Source organism: Gopherus evgoodei, chromosome 3 (genome assembly GCF_007399415.2).
Source record: "Gopherus evgoodei ecotype Sinaloan lineage chromosome 3, rGopEvg1_v1.p, whole genome shotgun sequence".
Taxonomy (NCBI): Eukaryota; Metazoa; Chordata; order Testudines; family Testudinidae; genus Gopherus; species Gopherus evgoodei.
The window spans coordinates 82,657,644-82,675,351 of record NC_044324.1 but is presented as its reverse complement, the minus strand read 5'-3'; the positions used below and the strand labels follow the sequence as shown (position 1 = coordinate 82,675,351).

At 39.4% G+C, this 17,708-nt stretch overlaps 1 protein-coding gene across 4 annotated transcripts in view; it reads right to left on the bottom strand.

Moving 5' to 3' along the window:
• Positions 1–17,161, bottom strand: part of MANEA (mannosidase endo-alpha) — a 30,303-nt gene extending 13,142 nt beyond the window's left edge. The window contains exons 1-3 of one of the 4 annotated variants that reach the window (XM_030555965.1): positions 16,986–17,161; positions 12,596–13,182; positions 6,488–6,597 (exon numbers count right to left, since the gene is read on the bottom strand). In XM_030555965.1, the coding sequence (XP_030411825.1) occupies positions 6,488–6,597; positions 12,596–13,145 (660 nt within the window). In that variant the 5' untranslated portion in view covers positions 13,146–13,182; positions 16,986–17,161. The other 3 variants (XM_030555966.1, XM_030555968.1, XM_030555967.1) reach the window with 3 other exon arrangements.
• Positions 17,162–17,708: the final 547 nt, after the last annotated feature.

The window sequence follows — 17,708 nt, the reverse complement described above, 5'->3', positions numbered from 1 at the left end:
AACATTACAGAACATACAAGCCATTTGGTGTTATTTGTCTAAGTAGTATCAGGCACACCAATAGAGCTCTAGAAAGAGGGATTTTGAAAAATCTCCACAATGCTATGTGTGTAATTTATTCAAGACCACTATTCCTGAAGACTAACTCAATAAGACTCACTATTTTTGGACTGCCACGATTAACAACACAGATTTGATGAAAAAATAGAAAAAACTATATACCTACTCTTTATTACTAGTTTTTATAAGATTGCTTTTCTAAGCTACTGTAAGTAATAAGCATGTTGGGAAAAAACTACTAAAATACATATTCTAAGCTAGTTAACTAAAAGATTATCTATTTACAGTTCAAAAACTGATAACAGCTGATCCAAGTTTTTTATATTCTATTTCTAAACAACATTATATTCCAGTTTTTACAGATAATATTTCTCCAAGGAGAGCTTTCACTGAGAAATTAGATTTTAAAATGTAGAATGTTAGAAGTTTACCTTTTATTTACAGTTTTATAGGTTCATCAACAGCAATAAATACCTAGGCACTAAATCTAATATACTATCATTGCTATTTCTGAATTTCAGGCTTGGGGCATATTAAATTATTTATGCCATAAACTTCGGCTCACTTCAAACTAAACTCCATTGTTTTCAACTACCCAATTAAAATGAAGAATGTTTTTACATTAATCAATGCTGGCAGTTTTTCAGAAGCAGTTTTTAAGTTAGAATGCATAAAATAAAACCAATATTCAGCTAGTCTCAAGTGAAATTTGATACTATTACAAAGATTTTTTCACAAACTAAAGTGAAACACAGTGTTGGACTAATTGTTAGGATTGTTAAGCTTTCCCTCAATTGTTGTATTATTTCTTTTTACTTCAGTCCAATGAAGAGGCAAATCATACTTGACAATGGTACTTCCAGTTAAAAACAAGGTCGTATAACAGTGTGTATCTCTTTAGATTGAAAATAATTTCTTTTCCATAATGATTCTGAGTTTACTGACAAGTCTATCATCTTTAACTCTAATCATTTTCTCATTCAAATTACAAGGATGCTTGCAAAATATAATATTGAAGATGAAAATCATTGTGCTAAGACTAGACATTGAGTATAGGTACTGAGAAAAAATTATTCCAATGATACTGCAAATCTCTTTCCTGCTAACTTCCTGATTTTAATTTTAATCCATTAACACTTTAGGGAAAAATACATTACAATATTTATATTTCCTAATGCTGAAAAGAACTGCATATTAACGGAATCCAAAAATAAGCTGAATTGTGGGGTCTTCTCGCACATCATTTGTGAACTACTCCTGATAGTTGAGAACATATTTAAGATTTCCAAAGTCGTCAACAAATATTTTGGGTGAGCAATTTTTAGACTATTGGTTGTCTGTAAGTTGCTCACTTTGAGTATTCACTATTCAAGTGAATGCTCTTATGGTTTTGTTTCTTCTCTCTAATTATAAACAACATACACATGACAAATAGTTAACAGATGAATAATGTACTTAAGGTATGAATATGAAACCAGAATTTGTGTCAAGTATCAGAGGGGTAGCCATGTTAGTCTGGATCTGTAAAAGCAGCAAAGAATCCTGTGGCACCTTATAGACTAACAGACCTTTTGGAGCATGAGCTTTCGTGAGTGAATACCCACTTCGTCAGATGCATGTTACACACTGTTATACGATCCACATGCATCTGACGAAATGGGTATTCACTCACGAAAGCTCATGCTCCAAAACGTCTGTTAGTATATAAGGTGCCACAGGATTCTTTGCTGCTTTTACAGAATCTGTGAACATTCATCTGCATATTCATGAACAACAAATAGCAGCAACTCTAATTTGGGCTTTTTATTATTAGGTCTTTTCCATTATTTACTAGTTCTTATACTAATATAGTATCTCTATCTCTCACTTTATTTCATGGTATGAACTACTGGGGCAGTCTCATAGATAACAGAGAAAAACCTTAGTCAGAGAACTGGAAATGGATAAAGGGATGTTAACATTCTGGGTTATGAGCATATATGTAATACCAACACTGGGCTATACAGGGTACTTAAAAGTACAGATATAATACCAGGGTTATGTATCAGTAAAAGATAGTTGCTCTATATAGCTACATTAATCTATGGTTCAATATGATGTAGTGTGCTAGGACAGAAGAGACCCTCAACCACTTTATGGACAATAGGTGGGAGGCTGCGAAGGGGACAGAGCGGCACAAGAGTAAGTTTAGTGATATCTCTTATCCCAGGTACAATCCTGGCACCATCAACCCCCTCCCACACCCAGGCACCAATGGGAGTCCCTGGCCGCGTGCTGCGACCCAGGTCCCCCCAGCACCAGCGCCCCCCCCACCCCCAAGCAGCTGGGCCACTCACCCCCAGCACCCATGGGGCCCCCAGGCAGCCCTCCCCCCTCAAGTTTTATTCACTAGTAATTTTAGTAAAAGTCATGGACAGGTCACAGGTGGTGAATTTTGTCCGTGAGCTGTCCGTGACTTTTACTAAAAATACTGGTGACTAAAACGTAGCCTCAGTCATGATGAATCACCACCACACGAATGGGTCATGTATTGCCCTCTGACACACTCCATAGTGGCATATTTGAGCAGCTAATTGTTCAATCACATGTACTCCCAGCCTCTATAAGCAGGCTATATAACCAACATCAAATATTTACTAACATCATGTGGAGTCAGTTGGCTCAAAAGTCAAGACACAAAACTGGCAGCATACTTCCCAAGTATGAGAAATGAATGCATAAGTAAAGTATTTTCAAAGTTCACAGTGCAATAGCACTATCACTGACCGAAGGGGCCAAGAAACCTTTAGAACTAGGAATGTCTGCCTGCCTGCCTTGGAGTAGGGAGTCAAGATTTGACAAGTGAGAATCCTGAACAGATGATATTTTTAGAGAAATTGTATTCTCAGTTCTAGTCTTCCTAACGAGAGGTAAACTTTTTTGTTAGATTATTTAATCTACACAGTAAAATAGTCAGAATATCCAATGTGGCCAAACCAATGTTCTCTGACTTTTGAACAGCTATTTCTCAACCCTAAAGTTGCACTAAAACTACTCATTTCAGTTAATCCAATCTATCATTTAACTAATACTGAACACAGAGGGGTTTTTTGGTTGATAATTACTGCTATGAATCATTAAAGGCACACAGTTAAAAGAAGTGGATTAAAAACAGTTTCTGGAAGTATAACTCATAGGAATTGGTTTTAATTTCACAAGGGAATTGATGGCACTTGGCATCTGAAGAGGTGCCAATAGCTTTTTGAGGCTTAACTCTGCTTTTCTCAGTATCTTTCAGAGGGTCTCCAAGTATTTTATCGACATACTTACATCACAGAGGTGTTTAAAATGTAATGTATTTTACCCTATTATAAAATGGATAGGACCACCCAGGGAGAGAAAGACAGAAACAGAAAAGCAAAGATGAGTTGACCAGCATACTACAGCAAGCCAGAGACAGACCCAGGAATTGAACCCGGGAGTCCTGGCTCCATATCCCCTTTAACCATTGAACAATACTGACTTTAATAACTTATGAACTTTTAATGTGAATTGATATTTGTAAAAAATTATCTTGAACAGTAATATTGTTTTAGCATGGAAAACACATTTGGCTACAATGCAAGAGTGACACAATTTATTAAAAATCTAGTGTAAGGACACAAAAGATGTGTTAACCACTTAAATGGCAATATGTTTATTTACTTTGAATGAAATAAAAAGATAAATAACATCACACCACCTAAAAAACCAAACTTCAGAATAAAAAATCCAAACATGCAAAATCCAATACCCAACTGAAATAATAATAATATAAAAACCTAGACTGGAAGAACAACATAGCTTTCCTTAGTTAGGCAAGAAAAGCGTGGGCTCGATGTTTGCCAGCTTCAATGAGTTATTATTCTGCTTTTATCCTATCTTTAGGATGCACATAACCAGAATCCCCCTTGCAAATAACCAGCGCCTTACCAAATTCACAGCCATGAAAAATGTGTCACAGACCATGAAATTTGGTCTCCCCCTGTGAAATATGGTCTTTTGTCTGCTTTTACCCTATATTATATAAATTCCATGGGGGAGACCAGTGTTTCTCAAATTAATGGTCCTGACCCAAAAGGGAGATCACAAGTTATTTTAAGGGGATCACAGTATTGCCAACCTTATTTCTGCGCTGCCTTCAGAGCTGGGCAGCCAGAGAGTGGTGGCTACTGGCCAGGCCCCCAGCCAGCAGCCGGGAAGAAGTAAGAGTGGCAATACTATACCATGCGATCCTTACCTCTGGAATACTAGAGAGAACTCTGCAGGGACCACCACCAGCAATACAGGCAGGACGTAACTTACTACTCAAACCCCCAACATAACATAACCCCTCAACAACATAACACACAAGACAATGACTTAACACTAAGATAAACATACATCAGCATCTATTGGTGGAGATACTGTTTATACGGATCATTCAGAAGTCAATTTGTTTCCATTACTTTAACACAAGGGTGGGCAAACTACAGTCCCCGGGCTGGATCTGGCCTGCCAGCTGTTTTAATCTGGCCCTCGAGCTCCTGCTGGGGAGCAGGGTCTGGGGCTTGCCCTGTTCCGGTGCTCCAGCTGGGAAAAAGGGTTGGGGGCCACTCTGCACAGCTCCCAGAAGCAGCAGCATGTCAAACCCTCCAGCTCATATACACAGGGGCAGCCAGGGGACTCTGCATGCTACCCCTGCCCCAAGTGCCACCTCCGCAGCTCCCACTGGCTGGGAACCATGGCCAATGGGAGCTGCAGGGGCAATGCCTGCGGATGGGGCAGCAGGCAGTAGAGCCGCCTGGCCGCGCCCCCATGTAGTAGGGGACATGCCGCTGCTTCTGGGAGCTGCTTGAGGCAAGTGCCACCCAGAGCCTGCACTCCTGAGGCACCTCCCCATGCCCCAATCCCACACTCCATCCCTGATCCCACTCCCCTCCCACCCTCTGAACCCACCGGTCCCAGCCTGGAGCACCCTCCTATAGCCCAAACCCCTCATCCCCAATCCAACCTCAGAGTCTGCACCTCCAGCCTGAGCCCTCAACCCCCACCCCGCACTCCACTCCCCGCCCTAGCCCAGAGCCCCCTCCTGCAACCTGAACTCATCATTTCTGGCTCCCACCCCAGAGCCCACACCCCTAGCCAAGAACCCTCACCCCCAATGTCGTGAGCGTTCATGGCCTGTCATACAACTTCCATACTCGGATGTGGCCCTCAGGCCAAAAAGTTTGCCCACCCCTGCCTTAACACATACTGCTTCCACTAGCCTACAGACTATTTGTGGGAATGGATCCACATTTAACTCATGAATGTTCAAGCACATTCCATTCATATAGGGTTTGTTTTCTCAAAAAGGATAATATTAAAGAGTTGTTAAAAAGTTGTTGCAGTCATAATACTAAGTTATTAAAATACTTCTTGTAGAAATTAGTGTTTTCTGGAACATTTTCTTTTTTAAAAGCCAATTTTTATTTAAACTAGAGTTTCTGGGTTACTCTTGTAGAAAATGAACCAATGCTGCTTCCATCAATTAAAAAATAATAATAATATCAAGTTATTTGACTATAGAAAGGACTTAAAAAAACAACAAAACTTTTACTTTAAAGAAACTACAACTAATGAAGTCTGATGGTTTATTCTATCTTAAATTATATTATTTAATTGTAATACTATAGTGATAAGTAAGTCATTTAAAGAGTTCCTATGAATTGAACTCTATGACAGACCTCTAAAATAGGTGGCACATATTCACAAAAGAGAATTTTAAATTCTTAGAACATTTATAGACTCATAGACTCATAGACTCTAGGACTGGAAGGGACCTCGAGAGGTCATCGAGTCCAGTCCCCTGCCCTCATGGCAGGACCAAATACTGTCTAAACCATCCCTAATAGACATTTATCTAACCTACTCTTAAATATCTCCAGCGATGGAGATTCCACAACTTCCCTAGGCAATCTATTCCAGTGTTTAACTACCCTGACAGTTAGGAACTTTTTCCTAATGTCCAACCTAAATCTCCCTTGCTGCAGTTTAAGCCCATTGCTTCTTGTTCTATCATTGGAGGCTAAGGTGAACAAGTTTTCTCCCTCCTCCTGATGACACCCTTTTAGATACCTGAAAACTGACAAATTTACACAATGACTTCAAAAGGTAAGTGAAAAGAAAACCCACAAGAAGGAATGAACACAGATAAAGTACCTTAAAATCAAGATAAAACAGTCTAGTTTCATGAAAGCCAAACTAACAATTCACTTTGAAATTCTCTACATGCCACGCCCCATGAAAAATAAAGCTTTAAGTCTGTTTAAATCCAAAATATATACAACTGTTACAAGAGTACAAATTATATGGTTCATGAACAAACATATATCTGTACATTTGATCTAGAGATGTAATGAATATGAACACTTTAAAAGTACTATACCTTTAGACTGTATTTGTGTGCATTATCCAAAATAACAGGCACCAAATCTTCAGCAGGTTCCCCATTTTCGTCAGCCATACCAGGTGGGTACCAAGAAAGGGCTATGACACCTAAGATATAAAACATGAGCTTGAGTTATGCCACCAAACACAACATTATGCCTACTAAAAGTTCAAAAAACAGAAATGTGTACATGAAAGGCATAAATATCATGTTCACGTATAACAGTTTATATAGCTAACTGAGTAACTGTCATTTCTAAGTAAGACTGGCATTCGATACAAAATATATGTAAATATTTCTTACAACCAGGAACAATATAAAAGCATGGTTTGAAAAATATATATTTTTTTAATGAAACCAGCGAAGGGCAAGGCTTTCAAATAACTTAGATATATGCAGCTACACACCTAATTTGACTATGCAATTACTGCAGATGAGCACACAAACATTAAAGTTGCATGCAGATAGTCAAATAAGCAAGGTACAGAAATAGCCACGGTGGAATTTTAAGTGCCTGGTACAATTCCCTCCCATTCCTCTGAGTGATGTTAAATGCAACACTATATTTACTAACTAAAAGCCTTAGTTATTACATAAAGGTTACACTACCCATGATCTCTGCACAATATTCTTATTGATGGACTGTCACAGGTTGCCTTTAGATCAAGGTAAAGGATGGCATGTGGGCCTAACTTTGTAGACACAGCCAGTGGACCATAAATCATACGGTCCATAGACAACAAAGATCTGAAAATAATAATAATTACTTACAGAAAACCAGCCATAAATTGATTTGGCACAAGAGTCTTTTCAATAACATTTATTCTTGTACTTAATATTTTAAAAACATTTTGAATAGCACTGTATATTTTATGGAAATGCAAGTAAATTTTTAATTCCACTGGAAACGCTAACACTAACATAAAATAACTAGATCATTTCATTCTGTTCCCATTAAAGACAATAGCAAAGTTTCCAGAGTTTAACTGGATTAGATCAGACCCACTATCTCATGACAAATAAGTTATGTCACTATTATAAGACTCAGTTAATGCATGGGTTATGCATAGTTCTGTATAAATCACTGACTACTGGTATCCAGGCTAAAGTTTAAATAAAAATCTGTGATGAGTAAATCAAGAAATTACCAGATAATTACCTAGAAAATTCCCACAGGAATCTAGCAGAGGAGTGTTTTCTGGTCCATCTGAAGAGCCATTCCCCGTCCCCCTCCCCCCCAACAAAAACAACATTTAGACTTTAGATAGGTTTCAGAGTAGCAGCTGTGTTAATCTGTATCCGTAAAAAGAACAGGAGTACTTGTGGCACCTTAGAGATTAACACATTTATTTGAGCATTAGCTTTCATGGGCTACAGCATAGCTATGCATCCGAAGAAGTGGGCTATAGCCCAGAAAAGCTTATGCTCAAATAAATTTGTTAGCCTCTAAGGTGCCACAAGTACTCCTGCTCTTTTTGAGACTTTACACAGATTCCTTAAGAAATAAGTCAAATTGAAGCGGACAGTATAAGATTGCCAATAGTCCAGGATTTCACCAGGAGGAAGTCATAGCATATGCACACTGTACAAGTCCACAAACAGGGCTGCCAGTAGCACTATCGTGAAACAATTCAATTTCAGAGACCAATGCAACAGCAATCTCCTTTTCCTGTCTTGTTCTTCCAACTGTACCAAACACCTAAAAGACTACACTTTCAGGTTTTTCTAGCTCTTGCTTCCTCAAGGAAAAACCAACAGTCATGACACAGAATCCTTTGAAAAAAAAAATGTTCATGAAATTATTCCTCAGTTATAAGGCTCAGGAAAAATGCCCTAATTTTTTAATTAACAGAGAAATATGGCACTAGTTGCTGCTGAATATGAAAATAAGTCAAAGGACGGAAATATACTATCCCCAAACTTATTTGTACATTCGAGAAAAATACCACCCCCATGTTGCTTAAAAAAAGTACATCTGATATGCATATTGTCAAAAGTAAAAAAAAAATAAGTGTCAGAGAAGCTGAGACAGAATACATTAGCTAAAGATGACTTGCACTGGAACAGAACTTTGAAATAATCTGTGTTTCTGAAATGCAGTGGAACAACAACTGCTGGGATTTACAGACATGTATTAAAGTTATTATACATGAATGACATTAGTTCACAGAAGGAGAGTGGGTACCGTACCTAAAAGATTCCATACACTCTAATGAGATAAAATTTTGAGTGAAGAGGACTTTACAGAAGAATGTGTATGGAAACTAACCCCCAAACATAAAAATACAAGTACAAGTAGGAACATACTACTAACCTCCCAAGCTCGGAAAATGATACTTGAGTGCATGACATTTAGGAGATTAAACCAGCAACAAAATCTAATAGAATAGGAATAATACAACGTGCAACTAACTGCACATAAACTGGTCAGATATCAAGTTGGGACATGGTTGAGAAAATCACGGAGGATAATGAGTATACAGTAATTCCATCATAAGACATTTGCATGCTGCTAAATAAAAAAAAAAGAAAGAAGAAATGGAAAACAAAATAAATCCAGTATGTTTCAATGGCCACATTATAGAAATAAGAGAAATCCAGCTTAAGTGAAGCCAACAGAAAAGGACAAATATGATAAGAAAAATTTAAGACGGAAAGTAAAAGGACATGAGGAGAGCACATAGATAAGCATATAAGAATAATAAATTCTCAAAATATACTTGGAACAGGAAGCCTGCAAAAAAAAATCAATGGGTACACTGGACGTTAAGGTACATAGGGAACAACTGAGGAAAAAGACAGCTTCTCTGCGCTGCTCTGATTTATATTTTTGTATCAGTCTTCACCCCTGAGGTTGTTAAGAAGATACTTACTACAGATCTTCTCTTCACAGGTTAAAAAAAAAGAGAAGCACTCTTGGAGATTGAAGTGGCAAAGGGAGGAACAAACTAAAAAAGTAAATAGCAGCAAGCCACTTGAACCTGGTACTCATTCTAGAGATCTGAAAGAATTTAAGGTTCAAGTGATTGAATATTTTTGTTAGCAGCTCAATCTCACTAAAATCAGACACTGACAGAGGATAGCAAAAGTTGCACCTATTAGGCATAACCATGAATTATAAACTAGTGAGATACATTTCAGAACCATGTAAATTAATTGAAATAAAGAGTTATAAAATATCTAGCAGAACTGTGTGATAAGGATGAACCTTGTAAAGAAAAATTCTGCCTCTCCAATCTTCTGGAATTGCTTGACCACAACAGAGGATAACAGAACTGATTAAAGCCATTTTTTTTAACTAAGTCTGTTTGAAAGCATAAAGGCTCACATAAAAGGCTAGTAAGAAAACTAAGGCCAGATTAAAAGTACTGTGATGGATTAGAAACTAAGAGACAAATAATGGGAATAATGGTTAATTCCGCAGCACAGGAAAAGGTGAACAGTATCCCAAACATCCATACTAGGACTGATGTTTATCGTAGCAATTCATGTTCCACAAAAGCAAGTGAACTCTGAAATAAAATGAAATTATTAGAGATAGTCAAGACTAGACAGAACCAAGAGAAAATTCAGAGGAAGCTTATATAGGTGTATCAGCAATGTACACTGAAAGAAATAATTTAAACTATTCACACACACTGTTGAGTCCTAAATCAACTGTAATTACTCAGCAAAGAGAAGAATGCACCAAGTCTTGTCTACACCAGAAATTTCTTCCTAATGTTCTCCACCAATTCATTTTTACTGGAAGTAAAGATTATAGCCTGAAGTTTAAAGGATTATACCTTATAAAATTGTCGACAAGGCGAAAATTGTTGCCAGTGTTTTCATCACTTTGACAGAGTGAGAGAAAACATCACTGTGCTTACAATCTCAGCAGCAACCTGCCCACACTAGTGCTCCCACTGTTGCTAACACCAATGGAGCTGTCCCAGTGTTAGTAAAAACAGAAAATTTAAGTTTCTTAAAAAACAAAAACATCACTGGTATGAAAATAGCAATCTTTGTTCAATACGCAGCTGTGGTCAAAAAAGCTAACAATATTAGGAAGTATGAAGATATTCGGATAGAAAATATTCACGAAAACATTATAATGGCATTATACCAATTGACAGGAAGTCTTCACCTTGAATACTGTGGTCAGGTCTGGTCAAATATAGCTGTAGAAACAGAAGGGGGTTCAGATGCAAATGATAAAATAATCAGAAGCATATTGAAATCCAAAAAAGGAAAAACAGAAAAGATTCTGACTGCCTAGTTTACAGACAAAATAAGTAAGGAGGACTATAACAGAGGTATATAAAATGGAGAATGGCATAGGAAAGTTAACCTGAGTGCTCCTAGTTATGTTCTCCCTCTCATTTAATATAAAAACTGGGGACAAACAATGAAACTCATTAATAAATTTTAAATTTAAGAGATAAAAGGACATACTGGTCTATAAGTTTAAAAAAAAAGGTAACCTACAGTACAACCTATTCTACCAGGCATTAATGTTGTCAAGAGCTTAACAAGTTTCACAGGAGCATTGGACATGTATATGGATAGTAAGAATATCCACAGTTACAAAGTACAGGAGGAAAATTGTACAAGGGATATAATCCCTCACAAATCAGGGCATAAAACAATTATTAGGTGATAGCGGTTGGCTAGAATTTTCCTCTGTGGACAGTTTATTCCATAATTGCCTATTAAGAGATTTCTTGAACCAGCCTCTGAAACTGCGACTCAGAAACACTTCGATGCCAACTGGCAATGCAATAATAAGAATACACTGATCCTGGTACATAAATTCTGGTTCACCAAAGAACATCGTGTGAAATCATAAATGAAAGCCAGGATCAACCATGTTGGTCAATAATATTGTTGTGAAACTTCTAGACAGATTCTATATAAGGAGTGTGTGTGTGTAATGTATGTTTTAAAATCTATTCAGCAGTCCCTCTGGCATGTAAATTAAGCACTGTAAGTTAATGCAATGGACAGTCATTTACAAAGGCAATGGGGGTTCTAAAAATCAACAAGGAGGCAGTACACTGTCTGTCGGGGGACAGATGAACTTTGGGGGATAGAAGGAAAAGGCAAAGAGACACCGCTTTACCTTGCATGTAGGAAGTAAACAAACACCACAGTTACATTCATGAAACCAGGATCTTTTCCTATCTTGGTGGAAGACTCTGCAAGAGACTATGGGTGTGAGAAACGTATTTAGACTGGAAGTTAGTATGTTAAATTTAGTCTCTAGAAAGTGTGTTATAGTTGTTTTATATGTAACCTTATGTTTCCATTATCTTTAGTCATTATTACTTGAACATTTGATAATAAACTTATGTTGTTTTCATTATAAATGTAGCTCAGTGCTGTGACATTAACAAAAGTACTAATCCTAAATAGGATCACACAAGCTGGTGTGTACAGTATTCCCTTGTGGGCAGCAAACCTAGGATTTCTGTAAGTATTCAGTGGATAAGGGGCTGCTTCAAAGGGGTGGACTGGGGTGCATCTCTTGTTAAACTAGGAAAAGTAAGGCCAAGTCTGGAGAGACTGTTTGGGTGGCTCACAGGCTGGAGATGTGAGGGAGTTGACACCCAGGTAAACACAAGCAAGTCTTGAGGTAGGGGTAATAAGGTGACACTTGATCCTAGATTGCCTGAGAACCATTACAGAAACATCTAAGACTGATCTTCTCTACTTGATAGACATCATATCCACTGTAAAAATGCCTATATCTGTATTTTTCTATTTTGTACACTACACAGAGTACTGTTAAACAAGTAAACAAATAATATAAAATTCCTTCATCTAAACACCTATAGATATAGCCCCCAATCCTGCATCTGCTCTGAGCAGGTGTATCTGTATGAAGCAGCTTGGAAGACCAGAGATTAAGTTAGGGATTGAACATAAAGTACAAAGTCACTTGTTAAAAACAGAAGTTCCCATGAAGTTATCATTGACACAAATCTCCCGTGCACAGAAAAAGAAAATACCAAAATTCTCTTACATTTCAATATCTAGAGAAAACAAAGAAGGTAAACAGTTCTGTTTACACCAGTATCTGAGGTCAAACAAATGACTACTATGCCAAAAATAAACAAACATTACCAACAGAGGCTGAACGCATTTGTTGCATGTGGGCTTCTATGACAGAAGGGTCTTTAGAGCTGTAAGTTCCAAGTTCAGGATAAAAACTGGAAGCAATATCATCTGGAGGACTGTGTCTTCCCTTTGGGTAATTGTTTGCAATTTTGGAATCCCAATGTGGCACCAGTGGATGGTTCCAGTGAATATATTTACCATCATACTGTGGATTCCCAAACCAGCTGTAGTAGAACACATGAAAGTTATAATTAGGGGAAGGCAATTCCTCTTCCAACTTTCTTACAGAGGCCATAGATGTTTTAATGCTATTTAATGCAATACTGTGCAAATTATTGGTGTGTGTTACACTATCCTCCTTGGCAGCAGTTAGGGGACTGTGTTTATTTTCTAAGAGTGTTGTCCGTTGTTGAAGTTCTGGTAGGAGACCAAGTCCAAATGGATCCCCAAAACCAGCTCTGTCAGGTCTCAGAGTCTTCAAAGCCATCATCATGGAGCAAATGAACAAAATAAAAAGCAAAAAAATAATGCATGTTCTTCTGTGAAATCTTGCCATGATGTCATAGTTCAGCGTCCAAACAACAGGTTTCCAGCTACAATTGGTCAAGAAAAAAATATTTTTAAATCAGATTTCTTGTCACCTATCAATTCAATGATATTAAGCACTTCATAACATTTCTAAATAAGAGATTTAGGAATAAACATAACTAATTTCTAAAAATACACTATGTTTACACATTCTTGTACATATTGCCTTTGCTGGGAAAAATAAGACAAAATCAACACATACATTCTCAGAGAGCATGCAGACATGTTTTAGTGAATCATGAGGTGATGCTTCACACCATCCAAGGATTACACATTTTAACATCCTACTTTTCAACTGGCTTCCTGGTTTTCCCAAACTGCCACTAAACCCTATGAAATGCGAATTCTGGTTACACTATTTCCAAGCCACTGCTCTGTGCTTATCCTGTGTCACTGACAGAAACACCATAATATAGCTGTGATTTTTTATTTTGTGCACTTGATACTCCTGGGGGAATTCTATGTCACTGTGCATGCACAGAATTCATGTCTCCTGTAGATTTTTTTCCCCTTGCAAAATACTACATTCTGCTGAAGAGGCCCTGCAATTACATCTACCAGTGGCCACTGTAGGACCTAAAGAGAGAGCAGCTGGCTCAGGGCCAGAGCAGTCAGTCCTGGAGAGGATGCTTTACGCACAGCCACCTGTCCCCACAGGCAGGGGAAGAGGCATGAGATATTGGGGGGATGACAGACTGCAGGGCACCCGGAGATGCTGGGGGTCACATTGACTGGGGCTCAGAAGGGTTGGGGAGACAGACTGAGGCCGGGGCATAGGAACTACTGGGGTGACAGCACTGAGCCAGGAGCTTAATGGGAGTGGGAGGTGGAGGGTCACATGGGATCAAAGGGGTAGCTGAGTGGCAGTGCAGGGACACATAGGGATGCGGGAGAAGGGTGCAGTGACAGATGGGGACAGGAGTAAGGAGGTGGCTGAGTGGAAGGCGCAGGTACACACGGGACAGGGGCAGATGTGCCTGACTGAACTGGAGAGACTAGGGGTCAGCCAGGGTCTGCATGCGGGAGGTGCCCCAACTCCCTAACAATCTTCCCTCCTCCCAAAAAATGTTCCACCCTTCTCCCACTCACACCCAACAATTCTCCAGATTCACTCCCAGGCTCCTTTCCAGTAATTACTTCCCTCTCGCTCAGTTCCTCCATTACCCCTGATTCCCTCAAGCAAAGGCCTCTGCACTTCTTCTGAGGGGTGCAGATAAAGGGTGTGGAAAATAAGTTTCTGTATTGTAGTTTAGATGAATTATGCAAAGTTCTGTATTAATAAGCCTGGTAAGGAATCTATTTGTCAAAAAAACATTTCTTGAATCTTTTTTGTTGTCTGTATTGTAACAGAGATACTTGTTAACAGGTATTTTGAAATAAACCAAAATAACTGAAACCGGCATGATTATATTGCATTATTTCAACAGATAAGATATGCAGAATTTTAAAACATTGTGCACAGAATTTAGGTTTTTGGCACAGAATTCCCACAGGAGTAAACATACAAATTTCAGACTCTGGATTGTAAACTTGGGACACTGACCCTCTTATTGTATGGATTTTTACAGTGCTTTGCTCAATGGCTCCCGGATCCTAACTGGAACTTGGAGATATCATAACTTGGCAACTGACCATTAACTGTTATATAGACAACCCCATCACAGGACTTTATCAGTGAAAATGGCTGTTCAACTTGTAAATGAACCTTCCTGCACTGTTTCAAGAGGACACTTCATCACTGGTAAATCCCCGGGATTTAAACTGCTTTTGCAATTTACTGACGTTCATTTCAGTTATTGAGTTTGTTGTAATCATATTTACTTTGTGTATTGACACGTGATGTTGACAATTTGTATTTTAATGGTCATAAAGCTTTAACTTTTTAAATTTCAACACCCACTGTTATTAAATAATTGTCAGGCCCTCCTTACTTTCTGACCTGCCCATAATTTCTCAACTGTGAAATTTTAAATCTCTAAAAATTGACAAAAAAATGCTTAAAATCCATCCCAACATGTGCAATTGTGAAGAATGTGAAATAAAAAATTAAAAAATACTTAAAAAGGAAGCAATTGATATTATCTGTTGAAATTATAAAATAAAAATAGAATTCTACCAAGCCTAATTATAATGCATTTTGCCTTGGAATGTAGCTGCACACATTACTGACAACAGGTAAAAAATAAGTTCATGGAGGTGACTGAGCTTCACTAGAAACAAAATCGGTGACTCAACTCCTGAAGTCTCAAACATTTGTGAGAGTTGTTCCAGTTTCTTCCTCCTGGTCTGGGGAGTAGGGCTTAGATATGGGACTCAAAATATTTGAAATCTACCGAAGTTAATCTCCTTTAGCTACTCCTACTTTAGACAAAGAAACTGAAACATCTCTCATTCCATAAGGACTCGGCAAAAACTGACATTTTCTACATGCATGATTGTGTAATCCATATTTCACTAGTCTCTTTCTCCAAAACTTTTACATACCTACTTTACTCACAGCTTTCTAAACTCCTATATATGAAAAAGCTATTTTTTACCAAATCTTCAGAGACTGCAGACATAAAAGCCACTTTTTCCTCTACTACCATTTGTGTCCTGCAATAATAATTTCCATATGGCTTTCATATTACTCACTCTTGCCTCTCATCATGAGCGGAAATCCATGGTTCTTGTTCCTACAAGGTTAATGTAACTTTACCCCTTTTTAATAACTCTCAAGCACAATCTTTTTTGTTGTCTCATAAATTTGTGGGTAAAAAAATGCATTAAAAATAAGGCCTGAAAATTCTGAGTTTTTTCAGCTTGTTTTATTCATTTAGGTATTGCCTAATTTGTTCTTCCTAGAAGAATATATGATTGTGAAACTAGTAGTATCATGAGATCAGTTTTCATTTGCATGGTATCTGGGATTACTTGAACTTCAGCACCTCAGCTGAAATCAGCCATTGGCAATTTTATCTTTGTGCTCCTCTGAGTAGGTTTAGATGACACACAAAGAGTAAAAACAACAGTAGTTTGAGTAGGAGAGTGCCATATTTTCATTTCTGGTCAAAAAAATTAAAACAATTCATAATATAATTATAACACTGTTCTTTTTGTTCCACCCAGTTCCTCTCTCCTCCCTCCTTCCCTGCCAAAAGGCTATACCACAAAGCAAAGTTATGTATTTTTATACTGTAGACAGAATGCAAACATTATTTTTGATTAAACTGCCCTGGATTCTTAGAGCAAATTGTGGCAGAAATGCCAAGGATCCAACAATGTGAAATATTTTATTGTATTCAGATACGGTAGTGTTCCAGGCCTGCAAAGGCTTCAATACATTCATCGATTATACAGCAGAAGGGACCACCATGATCACCTAGTCTGGCCCCGTTAGGTAATTCAGCAAATGCTAGGCCATGTTAAATCCTCTTTGAACCAGAACGTCCAAAATCCGACCTTTATTTAAAAATAGCCAGTGATGGAGAACCCACTCCATTACCCCCCTTAAAACTGAGCTCTTGGGGCGACGGGCGCTACAGACACACAGAGAGGCCACGGCTCCCAGCACGGTACGTCCAGGCGCTGGTCAGCCCCAAAAATGTTGGCCGGGGGTGTGTGTGTGTCACTGCGCTGCGCACCATCCTCACTCGTAGGCCAGCCAGGTCCCGCACAAGGGGCGCGCAGGGGCTGGGTCGGAGCAGCCGCCCCGCGGCACCACCACCCCCCGCGCCCGGCCGGGCAGAGCATGGGCCCCACATCTGCGGCCGAAGCGGCGCTGCGAGCAGGGGCCCTGGGGGGCTTTGGGGGCTCCCCGCTTACTCACCCGTCGGAGGCGGGGGCGCGGCCCTACAGCGTAGGGAAGGGGAAGCTGCTCCGCCTAGCGGCTACTCGCGGGCGCGAGGCAGCTGGTGTCCGCACCAGGGCCTGCTGGAGCAGTGGAGGATGCGGGGTTATCATGGGCTGAACCAAGTCAGTTCGGATCTTGTGCCCTAAACTGTTACTGAGCATGCGCAGTAACTACCGGCGACATTTCTGCCCTGAAGTAAGCCGAAGGAGTCCAGGAGCGTCACAGTTGGCTGCTGAACATGCGCAGTAATACCCGCTGAATCCTCTGCCCTCACTAGGGATTCCGAACGTGCTCCCTGCTGCGAAGGGGGGAGGCGGGGAAACGGCCAGATTTGTGCAGCGGGCGGTGAACTGCATGCAGGGGCTGTTCAAACACCTGCGGCCGGGGAAGGGGAGAGGTTCATGCCGATGGACAAAATCAGGGACAGGGTTGCAGCCTGGATGAAGAACGGGGTAAAGAGGCAGGGGCAGAGGGGATAAGAGTTACCCCAAATTGGGTGAGCCAGCTGCTCTGTTTGCAAAAATAGGGTGTGGCTAGAAGCGGGGCTTCTTCCCTAGCAGCAGGACGTTAGGCCTGAGCAGCGGCTTGTCAGGGCTGGGTTTGGAGAAGCACCCTAGAGCCTAATGCCTAAACAAGGCAGATCTGATATGATGTGTTAAGCTAGTAAAGGAGACTTGATTCATGAAATATTTTATAAAC